The 15490-nt window shown below is 58.6% G+C and overlaps 1 protein-coding gene across 10 annotated transcripts in view; it reads left to right on the top strand.

The window, feature by feature from the left end:
- The window catches only part of SLC6A6 (solute carrier family 6 member 6), an 84079-nt gene extending 69407 nt beyond the window's left edge, over positions 1–14672 (top strand). For all 10 annotated transcript variants that reach the window (XM_070776967.1, XM_019984969.2, XM_019984970.2 and 7 more), the window contains 6 exons: positions 1373–1485; positions 5334–5471; positions 6450–6552; positions 7132–7232; positions 8399–8569; positions 10784–14672. In XM_070776967.1, coding sequence (XP_070633068.1) covers positions 1373–1485; positions 5334–5471; positions 6450–6552; positions 7132–7232; positions 8399–8569; positions 10784–10924 — 767 coding nt within the window. In that variant the 3' untranslated portion in view covers positions 10925–14672. The remainder of the gene's footprint in view (positions 1–1372; positions 1486–5333; positions 5472–6449; positions 6553–7131; positions 7233–8398; positions 8570–10783) is intronic.
- The last annotated feature ends 818 nt before the right edge of the window (positions 14673–15490 follow it).

Here is a 15490-nt window from a genome sequence, read left to right as displayed (position 1 = left end):
CAGGCCGGAGCTGACGTGGGGGTCCCAGGGGGCCCCAGCCCCGTGGACACGAGGGTCCTACTGCAGCTAGGGCTTTGGGGCTGGGACGAGCGCCCTCGCACCCCTCCTGGGGGTTTTCCACCATCGCCTCTGAGGACACGGTCATGATTATGGTTGGACTTTGCTTACATCGGGGTGGACTCTGGGCGTAAAGCGACTCACCCTCGCCACCACGCGTGTGGTCAACGCCGTGCGATGTGGTTTCTGGCTGCAATTCATTTCAAAGTTGTTTTTTGTTTTTCTTTCTTAGACCATTCATTTTGTTCCCGACCCCGTTTTACTGTTTTAAATATCCTGTCCTCCAGCCCTGCTTGTTTCACATTTCTTGACTTTTTTTTTTTTTTAGTTTTGGATTTTACTTTATATTTTTTCTTTAGCCCAAGCCCTTCTCTCTTTTGCGGCTCCTGACCCTCTGGGGGACCCACAGGTCTCGGTTACAACTCAGCCCTTCCCCTGGTTGTCTTCTCTGAGGCCCAGCTGGAGGCGGGAGGGGATGTTTGCAATTGGAGGCACCCCCAGAGCTGGTAGGAATTCTCCCTGCATATATGTCAGAGCAGCCCCTGGAGACCAGAGCCCTTTGCCAAGGAAGTGGCCCCAGCACCCGATAATCTGAGCAGGAGAAGCCTCCTTGGGGTTCACTTATGGGAGCCTGCCCCCCACCCCTGTGGGGAGACCGCCCCCTGAGGGCATGTGGTGATGTGGAGGTGCTGGGCGGAGGACTGCACAGCGGCCAGGGGGCTGCCAGCCTGGCGTCTTACCCTGCTCACCCCTCCCTCAGCTTTGGGCCTCGGCTGTCATGGTGCTCGGGTGGGTGCACAGATGCATCCTGAAGACACGTGGGCCCCACAGGGCGTGGTTCTGGCTTCTTTTTTCTAGCCACGTGTTCATTGATTCAGTGGAAAGCTTTTCTCTGCAAACCAGGATTGGTGGTCAGATAACCGGAGCGCTCCCTGGTTTTGCTTCCTTCCAGCAAACATTGGTGTGGGTATCTGGTTTTGGGGGGGGAGCCCCTCCTTTCCCCAGCTGGCAGACCGAGGGCCAGCTTGGTCCCGTCTCCCACCCCCATAACCGGTGTCCACTCGGAACGTGGCGCCTGAGAAGGCCAGCGGTGCTGCTGCGTAGGAGACAGATGCTAAAACGGGCCCCCGCCTGAGCCCCGGCGCGTCCCACCCCAAGTGAGAACAGGCCTGGTCTCTCACCCCAGGCGGGCCCCTGCATCGGGGACTGGGGAGACCCGCCCCAGACCCCGAGTGTCTTGTGTGGCTCCGGGGCTCGGGGCAACTCGGGCACTGATGACCCCTCTGCCCACCCCCGCCATCTTCTCTCCCCTTAGGTCCTGGCCTGGCCTTCATCGCCTACCCGAAAGCCGTGACGATGATGCCGCTGCCCACATTTTGGTCCATCCTTTTTTTCATTATGCTTCTCTTGCTTGGACTGGATAGCCAGGTATGTGCAGGGTGAGGGGATGGTCCCCAGGCGGGTCTGCCCCTGGGCGAGGGAGGAAAGGCCTCCCTCCTCGGACACCTGGTTCTGGCAGAGCCTCCCTCTGCGCTGTGATGAGCTGGTTGTAACCCCCAACACACACACACACACACACACACACAGCACCTCACGTCGCGCCTGCAGCAGCTGCAGCCAGCGAGGGTTCCTGGACCCCGGGGGAGGGAACGGCCCAGGGCGGCAGCAGGATGTCATCTGCACCAAAGCTCGAGCCTTTGACCTCAGCGGGGGAGAGACAGCCTCGGGTGCAGGCCCAGGGGTACAAGGAGAAGGTGAGACCACAGCTGGTGGCACGCGCCGCGGAGCACGGAGCCCCCGCGCAGACCCCGGCGGGACCCAGCACACGAGCCGTTCGGGCAGGCGCCCGACACGGCTGTCTGGGGTGCGAGTGGCCACTGACAGTCCTGAGTGTGGCCACGGAAGCTGGAACCGGGCTGTGCTTGCCACCTCCTGGGGCACGTGGGTCAGCGAGCTTGACCCCCACAGGGAAACCGAGCCCCCAGAGCCTCGCTTAACCACCCCCCTTGCCATCCCCACACAAGCAGGACCCCCCGCTACCCTGTCGTCATTCCCTGCACCTCTTAACCCCCATGTCCCAGCCCTCCAGGGCTTAAGCCTTCCCTCTCCCCGGGGTGTGTCTGTGTGTGTCAGCCGGGGCTGCGTCTGCCTTTGGAGTAACTCAGTCCCAGGCCCACTTGCCCCCATGGTGTTGCTTTGTTGAACACGTTTCTTCCACCCTCGCCTCAGTTTCCTCATCCAGTAAATGGGTATGATTGAATCTTCCTTGCCTTATGTGAAACGCCGGGCGCGTTTCCTGATAGGGAGCAGTCAGCCCGGAGAACATTAGAGCAAGCCCCTGGGACACCTTTCCCTGGAAATAGGCATGTTTTCACTGAGGCCTTATCGAGAACACAGGTGTGGCTCCAAGAGGGGACGGTTGGGGTGTGCAGGGCGGGCTAGTCCTGTGCCCAGGGCCACCCAGGGGCCTCTCTCCGAGGTCAGTCACTGACAGGCAGCCTCGTGTGCCAGCTGGGGGTCCGGATGCCTCACAAAAGTCTGGTCAGCTGGGACCCTGCGAGCAGTGGGGGCTGCACCCCTTCAGGAGAGAACCTTGCCCACCGTCCATCTCTCAGGCAGTGGCCTCGAAGCCAGTGAACAGATGGGCCCCCGGGGACTCAGGACCTGGGAGGTGGGAAGTCTCAGAAGGTCAGGCAGGGGAGAGAGGGCGGTCTGCTAGCAAGGTCCAGAGCAGAGCGGAGGGTTTGCCAGAAAGAAGACCAGGATTAGCAGATAAGACCGAAGGAAAACAACTGGGAGACGGGAACAAAAATAACTGGAGTGGTTGTTGATGAACTTGAGCTGTGTAAACAGCAAGAGGACTCCATCCATCACCCCTGGTTAATGAGCTTGGCCTTCGGAGGCCCCCGGCAGCCAGCTTTTATAACCTCTTCCAGAGCTCTCAGCAAAACCCAAAAAAGAAAACAGAAAGAGGTTAATAAGTGACAAAGCAGGCCATCTCCAGACTGGCCTCTTGGGCGGTGGAAGGGGCATGGGTGGGTATTCATTAGCTTTCCCCTGGGAGGTAGGTGAGGCCTGGTGGAGGCTGTGCGCCTCGGGGCCGGGCCCCCCACGGCCCTTCACTTCGGGAAGCCTGAAGCTCTCCAGGGCAGCGTCGCCCTGAGCGAGCTCTTCTGGTTCAGAGCGTGGAGCTCGCAGCACCAGACGACCTGCCTAATTGACGCACCAGGAAGGGGCGTGGTGGGATTTGAGCCCTGGGATCCCTCCGCTGCGCCTGTATGAACTCGGAGACGTGGGGGAAGGTTTTATAGATACACCAGCACCAGCCGTGATAAGGGCCCTACCCTGTGAGGTGTCCACTCGGACCAGGCTTCACGTGTCACGTGTGGGAAAATCCCATAACGTGAGACTGACCCTCTTAGCCATGTTTAGGGCTTCCCCAGCGGCTCAGAAGTAAAGAACCTACCTGTAAAGGAGGAGATGCTGGTTTGATCCCCGCGTCGGGAAGATTGTCTGAAGAAGGGAATGGCAAACCCCTCCAGTATTCTTGCCTGGAAAAATCCCACTGGACAGAGGAGGCTGGCGGGCTACAGTCCATAGGGTCACAAAGATTCAGACACGACTGAGCGACTGAGCACCCATTTCTAAGTGTTTGCTCAGTGCATTAAGGACACTCACGTTGTCGTAGCCATCACCAGCATCATCTCCAGAGCTTTCTCATCTTCCCAAACGGAAGTCTGTCCCCACCAAAACCCCCTTTTCCTCCCGCCGCCACCCGGCTTTTAAGCATCAGCAGGATGCTCTCACGTTATAGCGAAGGAAGCGGAGGCTCTGAGAAGGCAGGGCTGTGTCCCTATTAAGTGAGTCAGGTCTGGAGAGGTTGGTGGAGGGGCCGTGGTGCCCCCCCAGGGCCGCAGCGGACTCGGCAACGAGGGGCTTATGCCGGTATTGGCCCTGACTCTCAGTGACCCTGGATCTGCCGTCTTTGATTTTCAAATCTCAAAAAGGGAAAGAACCTTTGTCTCTGACTCCTTTACAAGGTTAACGTCAAAGCTGCCGGTCTGCTCTAGTTCACTGGCAGTTTAGACTCAGCACCCCTTTGGCTGAGGCATCAATCAGAGGTCTAAGCCCCTGCCCCCTGTTCTCTTGGGACCCCTTCCAAGAGCTTCTTGGTCATTGTTTCTCTGAACTCCCGGCCCCGTTGAGCTCACGGGAGGGACCTGCTCCCACGTGTGTGTGTTCCCTGATCCTCCCTTGATGCTTCCAGAGAAGTCGGCGGTTGGTCATGTCTTGCAGAAAGGCTGTGGAAGCAAACCTCCCAGTGTCTGCCCCAGAGGGAAGAGCCGACAGGTTGAGGTTTCAGCGTTTGGATGTCGAGTGGACTCTGATGGCCTCAGAGGGCGTGTTGCCTGGCCGAGCCGTTTGGCTGTGGCCACTCCAATTAAAATGCGTCAGCATGCCCTTTCACCCCAAACTGTACCTCTAGACTACTGGGCTGCGGATGGCGGTGCCTACAGACAGACATGGTCCTGCCCAGGTCGGCCGCCACGGGGGCTGGAATCTGTCTGCGGGGCACCTTCACTTGAGGTCATGAAGTCACAAAGATCCTTGTGATCTACATCCACGGGATGGGGTTAACGCCCCTGTCTGAGAGCCGAGGCGGCTCTGTGGACCGATGTGGAACGTCCCCCACCCCGGGATAAATCGCTGGGTGCAACGATGGGAAGGTTTAGAAAGACCGAGGGTCACCCTCGAAGGTTACCTATGGACTGGCCTTTCCATCACCTCTGGGAGCCCAGGGATGAGTTCCGGGGGTCACGGGCAGCCCTGGACTCACACACATGGGCCTGTGGGCGCGCACACAACGTGTACAGAATCCCCCCGTGGAGCCCACGGGCCCCGCAGGGTTAAAGACCACCGAGTGTCTTCAGTCTGGGAACTGAAGCCCAGACCTGCCTGGGTCACCACCCACAGGTCACGTGCTGCTGTGTACCTGGCCCGGCTGGGTGCCCAAGGCCCAGAAATGGGGGTGCACACCTTCGGCTTCCAGGAAAACCCAGACCAAGCGGGAGGTCGCCCGCGCTGACACACCGGTCAGCAAGTGTGCCGGGCGGAGGGGCCTCAGGGGCGTGGACAGAGCCCTGCGGAGCCCGCCAGGCCCCGCCCGAGGGGCAGGACGCAGCACTCGGAGCCCCTCCTCGGCCTGGACGCGACCCCGCCCCTCTCTGAGCCGAGGGATGCTGGCCTGCTGCTCATGGCTCTCCTTCCCTCCCCAGTTTGTGGAAGTGGAAGGACAGATCACGTCCTTGGTTGACCTGCACCCATCCTTGCTAAGGAAGGGCTTTCACCGGGAGATCTTCATCGCCTCCATATGCTGCGTCAGCTACCTGCTGGGGCTGACCATGGTGACGGAGGTAGGTGGCTCCCGCCTGGCACGAGGGGACCACACCGCCTCCCTGCCGCCCCCCTGCCGCCCCACCCAGCGGCTGGGTGAGAGGGCCCGGCCGACTGAGGTCGTCCCTCCTTTGGGGGTCCCACCCCACCCAGGGGCAGCAGGCGGTGACTCACGACCCCGCCCTCCAGCCAGACGCCCCGCGCCACTGCCCTGTTACCCTGGCAACAGCGTGGCCACCTGCTGCCCCCCGGCCCTCCTCCTCCCGAGAAGGGAAGGGGCGCTCCGGCTGAAATCCCCTTTGACAGCAGCTCTGTCCCCACTGCTGTGGGCAGTGGCCCTTCTCCGGCCGGCCTGCAGGGGAGCCGAGCGTGTGAGCCTAGCTGGGGCCGCGGGCTCATCTCCCCAGCGCTCACCACCCATCTCTCCTTACTCTCCAGCACAGGGTTGCATTCGACCCCCAGATCAGGTTTTCACGTCCCCAGTCTTCCTTCCCGGAACTCAAAACAAATGCGTTTCTCTAAGTGTCTGTAAGAAACACCCCCTGAAAGGCAGATCACAGGTTCACACGCCGAGCAGCTCGGTCTCACTGAAGTCTTCTCTGTCGGCCACCGGGGGTTTTAAGCCCCTCCGTTGGAAACAGACTTCAGCGAACCCATTTGTTTTTATGCTAGGAAAGACATGTTTTGCTTCCGTTTCTTTCTCTGTGTGTTTTTAAATTAAGTTTTTACTTTTTGAATTAAATTTGTCATGCCTGGAAAATCCCATAGATGGAGGAGCCTGGTAGGCTACAGTCTATGGGGTCGCCAAGAGTCGGACACGACTGAGTGACTTCACTTTCTAGGCATCTTTTAACACAGTTATCTGGTCCTCACGGCCTCTGCCCAATTTCAACCCCCCACCTTGGGCTTTCTATTTCTTGTTGACAGACCAGAACTCTTTATATATGGAGGGACTTAGAGGCCAAGTAGCAAGTTCTCCTCTGGCTTTCTCTCCGCAGGGTGGCATGTACGTGTTTCAGCTCTTTGACTACTACGCAGCTAGCGGTGTCTGCCTTTTGTGGGTGGCGTTCTTTGAATGTTTTGCTATTGCCTGGATATATGGTGAGTAGAGACGTTTGCCTACTTTTCTTGAGTCTCCCCTTTGGGCTTCTTTCTTTAGAAGCTCCAGAAACAGAATTCTCGTGGGAATTTCATTTTGAGTCAAACACAAAGGCTGTTCCCTGCCTGGACCCTTCCTCTCCAGGCTCCCCTTTCACCACAAATATGACCGTAGCCATGTGGAAGCTTCTCCCCAGGCTGAAGGTTCAAGGTGTGACCAGATGCCTTGACAGACACAGAGCTTGGCCTTTGAGGGGTCTGTCTTTGATGAAGCACCCCTGGAGTCCAGGAATGGTCCATTCTGACCTTCTTGAGTCCTTGGGATGGCCACAGCAGGATTTGGGACTCTGCCTGAGGTGGCCGGTATCTACCCAGTGACCCATGAATATCAGATCCTTTCAGATAAACATGTGCTGGGTCTGTGCGGTGTGGAGGTGCACACACCTGGGTGAGGCCCTGGAGACACCCCCTCCTCGTCCCCACGCTGACCCCACAGCCCTTGAGCCCCTGCCGTGAGGTTCCCAGGGCGGATGCTGTGTCTGGGACGCCAGATCACCGTCCGTCTGCCTCTGACTCTTGCAGGCAGCGATAACTTCTACGATGGTATTGAGGACATGATCGGGTACCGGCCGGGGCCCTGGATGAAGTACTGCTGGGCCGTGGTCACCCCGCTTCTCTGTACTGTGAGTGTCCTTCCACACGGCTGTGGACAGCCGTCCCTACCCCAGGGCTCGACGGTTTCACCCGCCCGCCCATCGGGAACTCGGCGTCAGTTCAGTGCTGGCCTCCGACAAACCCGTGTCAGCAGGGCCTCAGGGCCAGGGCCGGGCTGCCACTGTCCGCTCAGACCATGGGGAGTTCAGGGGGCAGACTGTCCCCCGTGGGGCCGGGCCGCCACTGTCCGCTCAGACCACGGGGAGCTCAGGGGGCAGACTGTCCCCCGTGTTTAGGAACCGGGTGCCGGGGGATCCCCCCAGGGATCTCTGTCTCCAGGCCACTGTGTCCCTTTTTGTGGGGCCCCCGTGTCCCCATTTGTTAAACAAGGAGGCCGACCGATGTGGGGCTGAGAAGCGGTGACTGCGTAGGCCATCACTTTACCCCCGAGAGCGGCTGTGCCCTCTTTTCATCTGAGCTACAAACTGCCCCTCACAAAATGCCAGCCACTGTAGCAGCCAGCGGGATTCCCAGATGGCGCCAGTGGTAAAGAACCCGCCTGCTGACGCAGGAGACGTAAGAGAGGTGGGTTCGATTTTCCCCTGGGTCGGGAAAATCCCCTGGAGGAGGGCACAGCCACCACTCCAGCATCCTTGCCTGCAGAGTCCCCGTGGACGGAGGAGCCTGGCGGGCTGCAGCCCGTGGGGTCGCACAGGGTCGGTGCAAGTGAAGCGACTTGGCACCTGGGCATACGCACACGTGTGCATGTTTGTGGTTCATCCTAAGGGCACCCTGAGGGTCCTGCCCAGCTCCGCCCGGGTGGTCAGGGGCACGGCAGGCGGTCTCTCTACCACTCGAGCCATGTGGGCATACGGGATGCAGAAAAGATGCGGGAAGGTGGTCCCATGGGCGGGAGCAGCCTGCCCAGAGGTCCCAGGGGGCACGGGGCGGTGGGGGGGCTGAGACGCTGGGAGGAATCAGGGGAGCCGGAGCGTAGCTGTGCAGGAGGGGGCAGTGGGCAGGGGGCCAGGCATTGCTGGCCAGAGGAGGGGCTTGCGTCCAGAAGGCCCTGGGGAACGGCAGGGGGTTCTGAGCAGGGCAACCGCTCCGTCAGCAGACGGGGAAGAGTGTGGGCCCCTCGGGTGGGCCCCGCCCTGGCCCCAGAAGCCCCTGACCGCCGCTTGTCTCCCCACAGGGGTGTTTTATCTTCTCTCTTGTCAAGTACGTACCCCTGACCTACAACAAAGTCTACACGTACCCTACCTGGGCCATCGGGCTGGGCTGGTGCCTGGCCCTCTCCTCCATGGTGTGTGTCCCATTGGTCATGGTCATCCGTCTCGCCCAGACCGAAGGGCCGTTCCTCGTGGTAAGCACCCAGGGTCCCCCAGCCTGGGGGATTTGGGCCAGGGGCAGGATGCTGAAGGCCAGACAACTGTCGGTTTGCTATGTGCCCTGGGGTGCCGCGCTGGCCCTCTCTGAGCCCCAGGCCCCTCCCTGGCCCTGCGGCGTGGCTGAAGCTGCGGGCAGGAGATTGCGTGGTGGGAAGATGGGGCAGCAGCGGCACCTTTGCGGGCCAGGCAGCAGGCCAGGGGGCAGCGGCTTCAGATGCCAAGATGAGAGCCAGGGCTTCACCCCCAGAGCAGGGGGGCCGGGCTGTTTCTGAGACAGGAGCTGGGGGGAGGGCTGAGCCCAGCACACGCTGGTGTCCCCTTTCCCAGACCGGTGGCCCCGATTGCTGCCGGACCCTCGGAAAGAAGCCCCCTCTGCACCGCGCAGAAGCTCTGGCTCCGGGGTCTCTGCCCCCGCGGGTCTCCTCCCCCCACTCCCCCGCCCACCCCCCCGGATCCTGCCGCCATCCTCTCTGAAATTCCTCCAATAGTCCTGGAGATTGCAGGCCCTGGCTCTTTCCAAGAAATCCTTTTCTTAGACTTTCCCTTAACCTTTGGGCTTGGGCTGGCTCCAGGACGGCCCTGTTTTGTTCTGGGCTGTTTTTATTGTTATTCTCTTAAAAATCTGGAGCCAGGATGTCCGGGGGCCCTGGCTCCCTCCTGGGCTGGGCAGTTTCCTTGTGGGCAGGGGACTGGTTGTGGGGGAGATGTCGTTGGTTGGGGGTTGGTGGGGGCGGGGGCGGGGGGTGGAGGAGGGGACAGGCCTTCCCGAGACAGAGGAAGTAGGCAGGGGTGTGCCAGGGAGGAAGCCATGAGGCTGGGGTCTGTCTGGGCCAGGAAAGCCTCTGGGGTGTTCCTGCCGCACTGGGTCCATTGTGTTTCCTCAGAGGCCACAAGGAAGGACCCCAGGATTCAGCCAGAATGCTGAATAGCCCTCTCATTTATCAAAGCACCGACATAATGTGCCTGGGACAGATCCAGCCCCTCCCCCAGGAATTTCCAGGAATTTCTCTTGCCACCCAGAGGCTGAGGGTTATTTGGAGGCATTGGATGGCAGTGCTGAGTGCTCAGCGCTCACAGCCACCCCAAGAGATCACTGCCTTCTGTCCCTTGGAAGCCTAATTTTAAAATCCTGCTCCATCTCAGGTTTAGAGGTTTGGGCAGAGCGGGGTTGGTGTCGAGAAGGAATTCGAGGCCACCCCCCAGGTCACATCCGATCCTCATGCCCCAGACCCGACCTGACTGTTCCCCGAAGCCCCCTCCTCTGAAGGCAGCCGTCCCAGGAGGTGGTCAGGCTCCCAATTCTGGTGCACCCCCCACCCCAGGTTATCAAAGAGATGTGGGCCTTGGCTTGCCAGATCTTGTGGTTTTTAAAGAGCAGGTGGAAATCTGGACTTTCAAATGAAATAGTGTAGCTTTTACCAAGCAGCTTTGGAGCCTTGTTGTAAACCTGAAGTGAACGTGGATGCCGAGACAGAGGGTTTCCTGTTAACCCTGCTTCCTCTTGAAGCCTCTGAATGGCCACCTGGCAGGAGGTGGGCTAGGTGGTGGGAGCCTTGGGTGAAGTCTCAGCTCTGCTTTGGTTTTCTGGGTGCCCTGAGAGGGGCTTTTTTTCCCCCTCACCAATCCTGTGATCAGGCAACCTGGGGAAGGACCAGCTGCCCTGCGTCAGGTGGGGGTCCGGCCTCTGGCCTCTCTGATGGGCAGGGCAGCGCAGATACAGGCAGCGTGGTCTCCAGGCCCCCAGCGGGGACGTGGAGAGGGCAGGACCTGTAGCTTGTGGAGATGGGGGAATTTGGGAAGGAGCCGTGGGAGGTTCAAGAGAGTCACCCAGCCTCGGGCATACAAACTGCAGAAACTCAGCTGCTTTGCAAGTCAGGGAGACAGCGGGGCCAGAATCCCAAGGAGGAGTGCTTCAGCTCTGTGGGGGAAAGAGTGTGGAGGCATGAGTCCCCTGGCGCTCAGCTGTGTAAAGCAGGACTTGGCCAAGGAAGCTACCCGCCGGGAGCTCTGCCCTCGTTCAGGGCCTGGGGCGCCTTGGTTCAAGGCCTCTGTTTGCCAGTGGATGAAAAATGGGAGGTGCAGAGAGGGCAGGGGTTTGGCGGAGGTCAAGCACACCGGCGGGACGCGGGGTGAAGAGGGAAACCGCAGGGCCTGGCCCGCCTCCCCACACCTGCCCCTTCCTTCTGCAGAGACTCAAGTACCTGCTGACCCCGAGGGAACCCAACCGCTGGGCCGTGGAGCACGAGGGGGCCATGCCCTACAGCTCCCGCATGGCCGTCAACAACACGCTCAGGAAACCCACGCACATCATCGTGGAGACCATGATGTGAGCTCTCTCCGTGGACAGGCTGCTCTCCTGCTGTTTACTAACATTAGATTCTCGTAGGACCAGGTTTACAGAGCTTTATATTTGCACTAGGGTTTTGTTTATTTTTTCAATTGTCACAGAAAATGTTACTCTGTGTGTGTGTGTGTGTGTGAGCGTGTGCACGTGTGTGTGTGTGTGTGTGCGGTGTTGGGTGTATGGGTATTTCCTTTTGATTTGGGGATGTTTTGTACAAAAAAAGCAAACCCACGGGCAGCTGTCCGGGGCAAGGCAGAACTTTCATACGGAATTAGATGTATTTTATGGGGACTTGGTAAAATTTTCTTTGTATTTTTTTTTATGTAGACACATAGAGATTGTCAAACACTTTTACCACTTGAATAGATCTTGCCAGCAATAGATCTCATTTTTAAAAGCAGTTCTTCGGTGCTTGTGCAGCTGGCAGAAAGTTCTGCCCCCCACACCCCACCAGAACACTGGGTGGGATTTTAAAGGTGTCGTACCCACAGACCTGGTTCAAGTGAAACAAACAGCTGTCTGGCCAGACCCCGGGGGGGCTGGACAGAGGAAGGTGCCTAGTGACGCTTATCGTAGCCAACAAGAGAGGTGCCCAAACCGTAAACCAACCCCTCAAGTAAAGGGACTCAGAGTCCACAGAAGGGGCCCAGAGGCGAACGTCTGATGCTGAGAGCGCCGGGAGCCCCTGCGTCAGGAGGGTCCCTTTTATTTCAGGATTGAGGGTGGACAGTCAGGGCGAGAGGGAGAGGCATCCTTCCCCGGGGTGTCCCCTGGAGCGAGTGGAGGCTGGCCCCGCAGGAACTAGGGGTCTCAAGGCTCCAGACCTCACACGGATGGGTCTGTTGCCTTAGAAGGGGGCTCCTATCAGCTTCCGGCTGACCCCCCAGCTGGCATCTCTCAAAGCTGCCTGTAGGAGAAGCGTGATTGGTGAGGGGTGCGGGGTGAGCCAGTGGACCGAAGGATGTGCGCCCAGGTGCCCGGGAGGGGGCCTGGTGTCGGGGGAGGGAGTGCTCCTCCCCTCCTCTCTCCACCCTCAGCTCGTCCTCGTCTCCCAGAGGCTCTTGTTAAAGACCCCGGCCTGGGGCCACCCTGGCGCCTAGCAGGGAGCACCGGGAGCAAGCTGTCATCGGGGCGAGGTGCTCCCCACACTCTCCTGCGAGCTCAGGCACAGGTGCAGCCCACGCGGATCACCTGTGTGAGGAAGCGCCAACGCAGCGCTTTCTCCCCTCCCCTGCAGAAGCCGGGGTCAGGCGTGCAGTGGGTGGGACCGCGGCAGAAGCTGAGTCAGGGCAGGCACCCTCAGGCGGGCAGCCCACTCTGAACCAGGACTAAAGGCACCCCACCTTTAGAATCCCGCCCAGCTCGCATCTGGACCTAAGCTGTGCCATTTAAACAGACACTTCCAAGCCCAGAGTCTAAAGTAAACCGGAACAGCGTCACGCACGAGGGCAGTGATCGCCTCGGGGGCCGTGGAGCGCGGTCTGGGTCAGCGTTCAGAGCAGGGGTCTATGAGTCCTGGGACCCCCCTCCCCAACCCCGGGCAGGGCTGGGGCCTCAGGTGCCACCCTCCCAGGGGGCAGAGGGGACTCTGAACCTCCCATCTTTGGTGTGTGGTTGCAGTCCCCTGTCTCCATGGCGTATACTCTGCCAAACAGCACCCCATCCTGTTCCAAACCGTAGGCAAGTCTGCGTTCCCATCTTACTGTGTACTTATGGTTGCCACCGTGTCTAAGTCGATGGTGTGGTTTTTGTTTTTTCCTGGTTTTATCGAGTAGCAATGTGACCTCTTCTTTGTCTTATGGAACCTTAGTAAACTAACCACTGTCAGAGACTGGGGACAGGTCATGTGCAGGGGCTTGGGGGCCTCGGACCCCGGTGAAAGGCCACAGCGTTTCGGGATGGTTGGCAAATCGCAACATTCTGGAAATGGCCCGAAAAAGGCCCCTTCTTCTACGATTCCCAGACCAAATTCTAGACCAAAGACACACGCAGACCAAGTCCCCAGGCCCCGCCTGGAAGGAAGGTCAGCCACTCTCCCAAACCAGGTCCGGGGCACCTGGCCCCAGCCTCGAGCCTCCTGCCTGACCGCCTAGCTCTTGTGTTCCCATAGAACTCAGCTCTGTGAGTACCTGGTGTAATGACGCGTGCCTCTGACGTCTCCGCATAAAGGAAACTTGTCATGAGGCTCACGAGTCTGGTTCGCCTGTCTCTGGGCAGCCCCCCTTCACCCCCAGCCGTGCTCTACCTGGGACGGAATTCTGATGTTTGCAGCCAGATCTGGAAGGGAGGCAAGAGGGAGGCTTAAAGGATGTTTCTAGAGGTGCAGAAATGGGGAAGGGCCCCAGGACAGTCTCACCCGGGGAGATGCTCCGTGGAGCTGGGCCTGCCTGGGCCCTGTTCATTGCTGTGGTCCCCAGTGATGGAGGGGCTTCCTGGGTCCCCCAGTCAGCGCCCTCATTGGCAAAGGGGCACGTTCGCCTTGAAGACCAAAGACCAGCCTTACGGCAAAGGGCATGCTCCGTCCCCAGAGTCCGGGGACCCTGTGAGCGTCCTCAGGGGCCAGCTGGACCCCAAGCTGCAGTTCAGTGGGACTGGCAGCCCCGGCCTCCTTGGCCCCCCACCCAGCAGGCCTCTAGGAGCCAGGCGTTGGGAGCCTGGGAGATCCTGCAGGAGATGGCAGGATCTAGCCTGAGGCCACGTGGGACATTCATAGCCATCACAGAGCCTTGGATAGTTTCTGGGCCCTGGGCAGCTCCCTCTGCAAAGCCTCTGGTCCCGCATTCTCACCCCAGGTCCCTCAGCCGGTGGAGGAGGGCAGTGTAAGGGGAGAGGGGGTTCTTCTCAGCCTGACCCAGACTGCCCCATGTCCCCAGGTGCCACACAGCGGTCAGCGGCACAGCCAGCATCTCCCAGCCCTCCCCACCACCCCCCATCCCTCCCCACCCCCAGGCCTCAGAGACTGGCCAGGAAAGAATCCAAGGGAACCCCCTCGAGGTGGCCAGAGGTCCCATCCAGCTCTCAGACCCAAGGTCGGGGGGCCAGGCCGTCCACGTGGACGCCGTGAATATCACTGTGCAAAAAAACCAACAAGCACAATACAACAAAGCTCAGGCATCAAAACTCGGAGAGGGGCGTGGACACCAGCAGCCAGGAGCAGCCCTGGTCCCCGGAGGGGCGCCCTCTCCAGGGGTGTCGCTGCAGACACCTTCTGCTGCGTTCCCTGGGCGGGGGGCTGCTGAAGCATCTTATTATATATGTGACTTCAAATTGAGATGTCCGCTTCATTTTTTTTTTTTTTACCCAATTAATTTTCAAATCCCTAGCAACTGTGACTGTATTTAGCACAAGAGAAAGCTGAGAACGTGGGTCCTTGCCTCCTTCCAGAAATGTCTGGTTCATCAGGACTTTTTTTGAAACTTCAAACTATTTTTAAGATATTTTAAACTTTTGTAAAAGAAAAAAAATATATCAAGCAACAAGAGACTCTTCTGAGGAGCATTTGTATTTGAATGAGATCCTTGGTGTGTAATTCAGTCTCGCTGTATACAAGCTTTTGTGTATAAATGTTTTCTGATACGAACCCCTGTATTTTGCAGGGTGTTTCTTTTCCTCTTTGGCTTTTTAGATAAATATGTATATCAATATTTTAAATTCATCTTTGCTTTTTTTTTTTTTTAGAGGAGTTTGTAATCACCTTATAACATGAAAATAAAATTTCCTTTTAAAATCTGAAATGTGTGGTTTCCATTCTGACACAGCCGTTTCTCTGTATGTTTAGCAAACTCTTTACCGTTTGCAGAGGGCTTTCAGCCCTGCCCCGGGGACATTCCTCAGAGCGCCGTGTTATTCGCTCAGATTGGAGACACTGAGGTGAATGTCGTGGAGTCCCAGCTCTGGTTGCAAAAGAATTTCCAGACACGGAGTATTTCAGAAAGGAGTGGGTTTATTAAGAACAGACAGCAGAGATAATGAAGGCGCCGCAAGCACCCGCAGAGGGCTGACCCCCCAGCAGACCAGGGAGAGCCCATGCAAGGTTAGCAGCCAATTCTTAGTCTCAAGACAGAAAATTCCTGGCATTAGGTGATTAGTTGGGACTTCCCTGGTGGCTCAGACGGTACAGACTGCCTGTGATGCAGAAGATGCGGGTTCTATCCCTGGGTTGGGAAGATCCCCTGGAGGAGGGCAGGGCTACCCACTCCAGTGTTCTTGCCTGGAGAATCCCATGGGTGGAGGAGCCTGGGGGCTACAGTCCATGGGGTCACAGAAGAGTCAGACACGACTGAGCGACAAACCCTTTAGAGCAACACAGGCTGAGTGCCAGGGTGAGCGTTTCTGCCTAGTTTGCACTCAGGGGGCCTGCTGGTGATACCCAGGGGGGCTTTTGGCAATTGTGACGAAGGGGCTCCGCCCACTTCGGAGGTGACCTTGGTTCTGGGCTCTGCTTCTGTGGCCGTGGGGCAAGATTCCGCAGTAAAGAGTCAAGAGGGGACAGTTTGCCTCAGGACGCAGAAGTCCCTGAAAGTGTGGGCAGTGGAACTCAAGTCCCTGAATC

Source organism: Bos indicus, chromosome 22 (genome assembly GCF_029378745.1).
Source record: "Bos indicus isolate NIAB-ARS_2022 breed Sahiwal x Tharparkar chromosome 22, NIAB-ARS_B.indTharparkar_mat_pri_1.0, whole genome shotgun sequence".
NCBI classification, from domain to species: Eukaryota; Metazoa; Chordata; class Mammalia; order Artiodactyla; family Bovidae; genus Bos; species Bos indicus.
The sequence above is the reverse complement of the archived record's forward strand: the minus strand, read 5'-3'. Positions and strand labels throughout refer to the sequence as shown.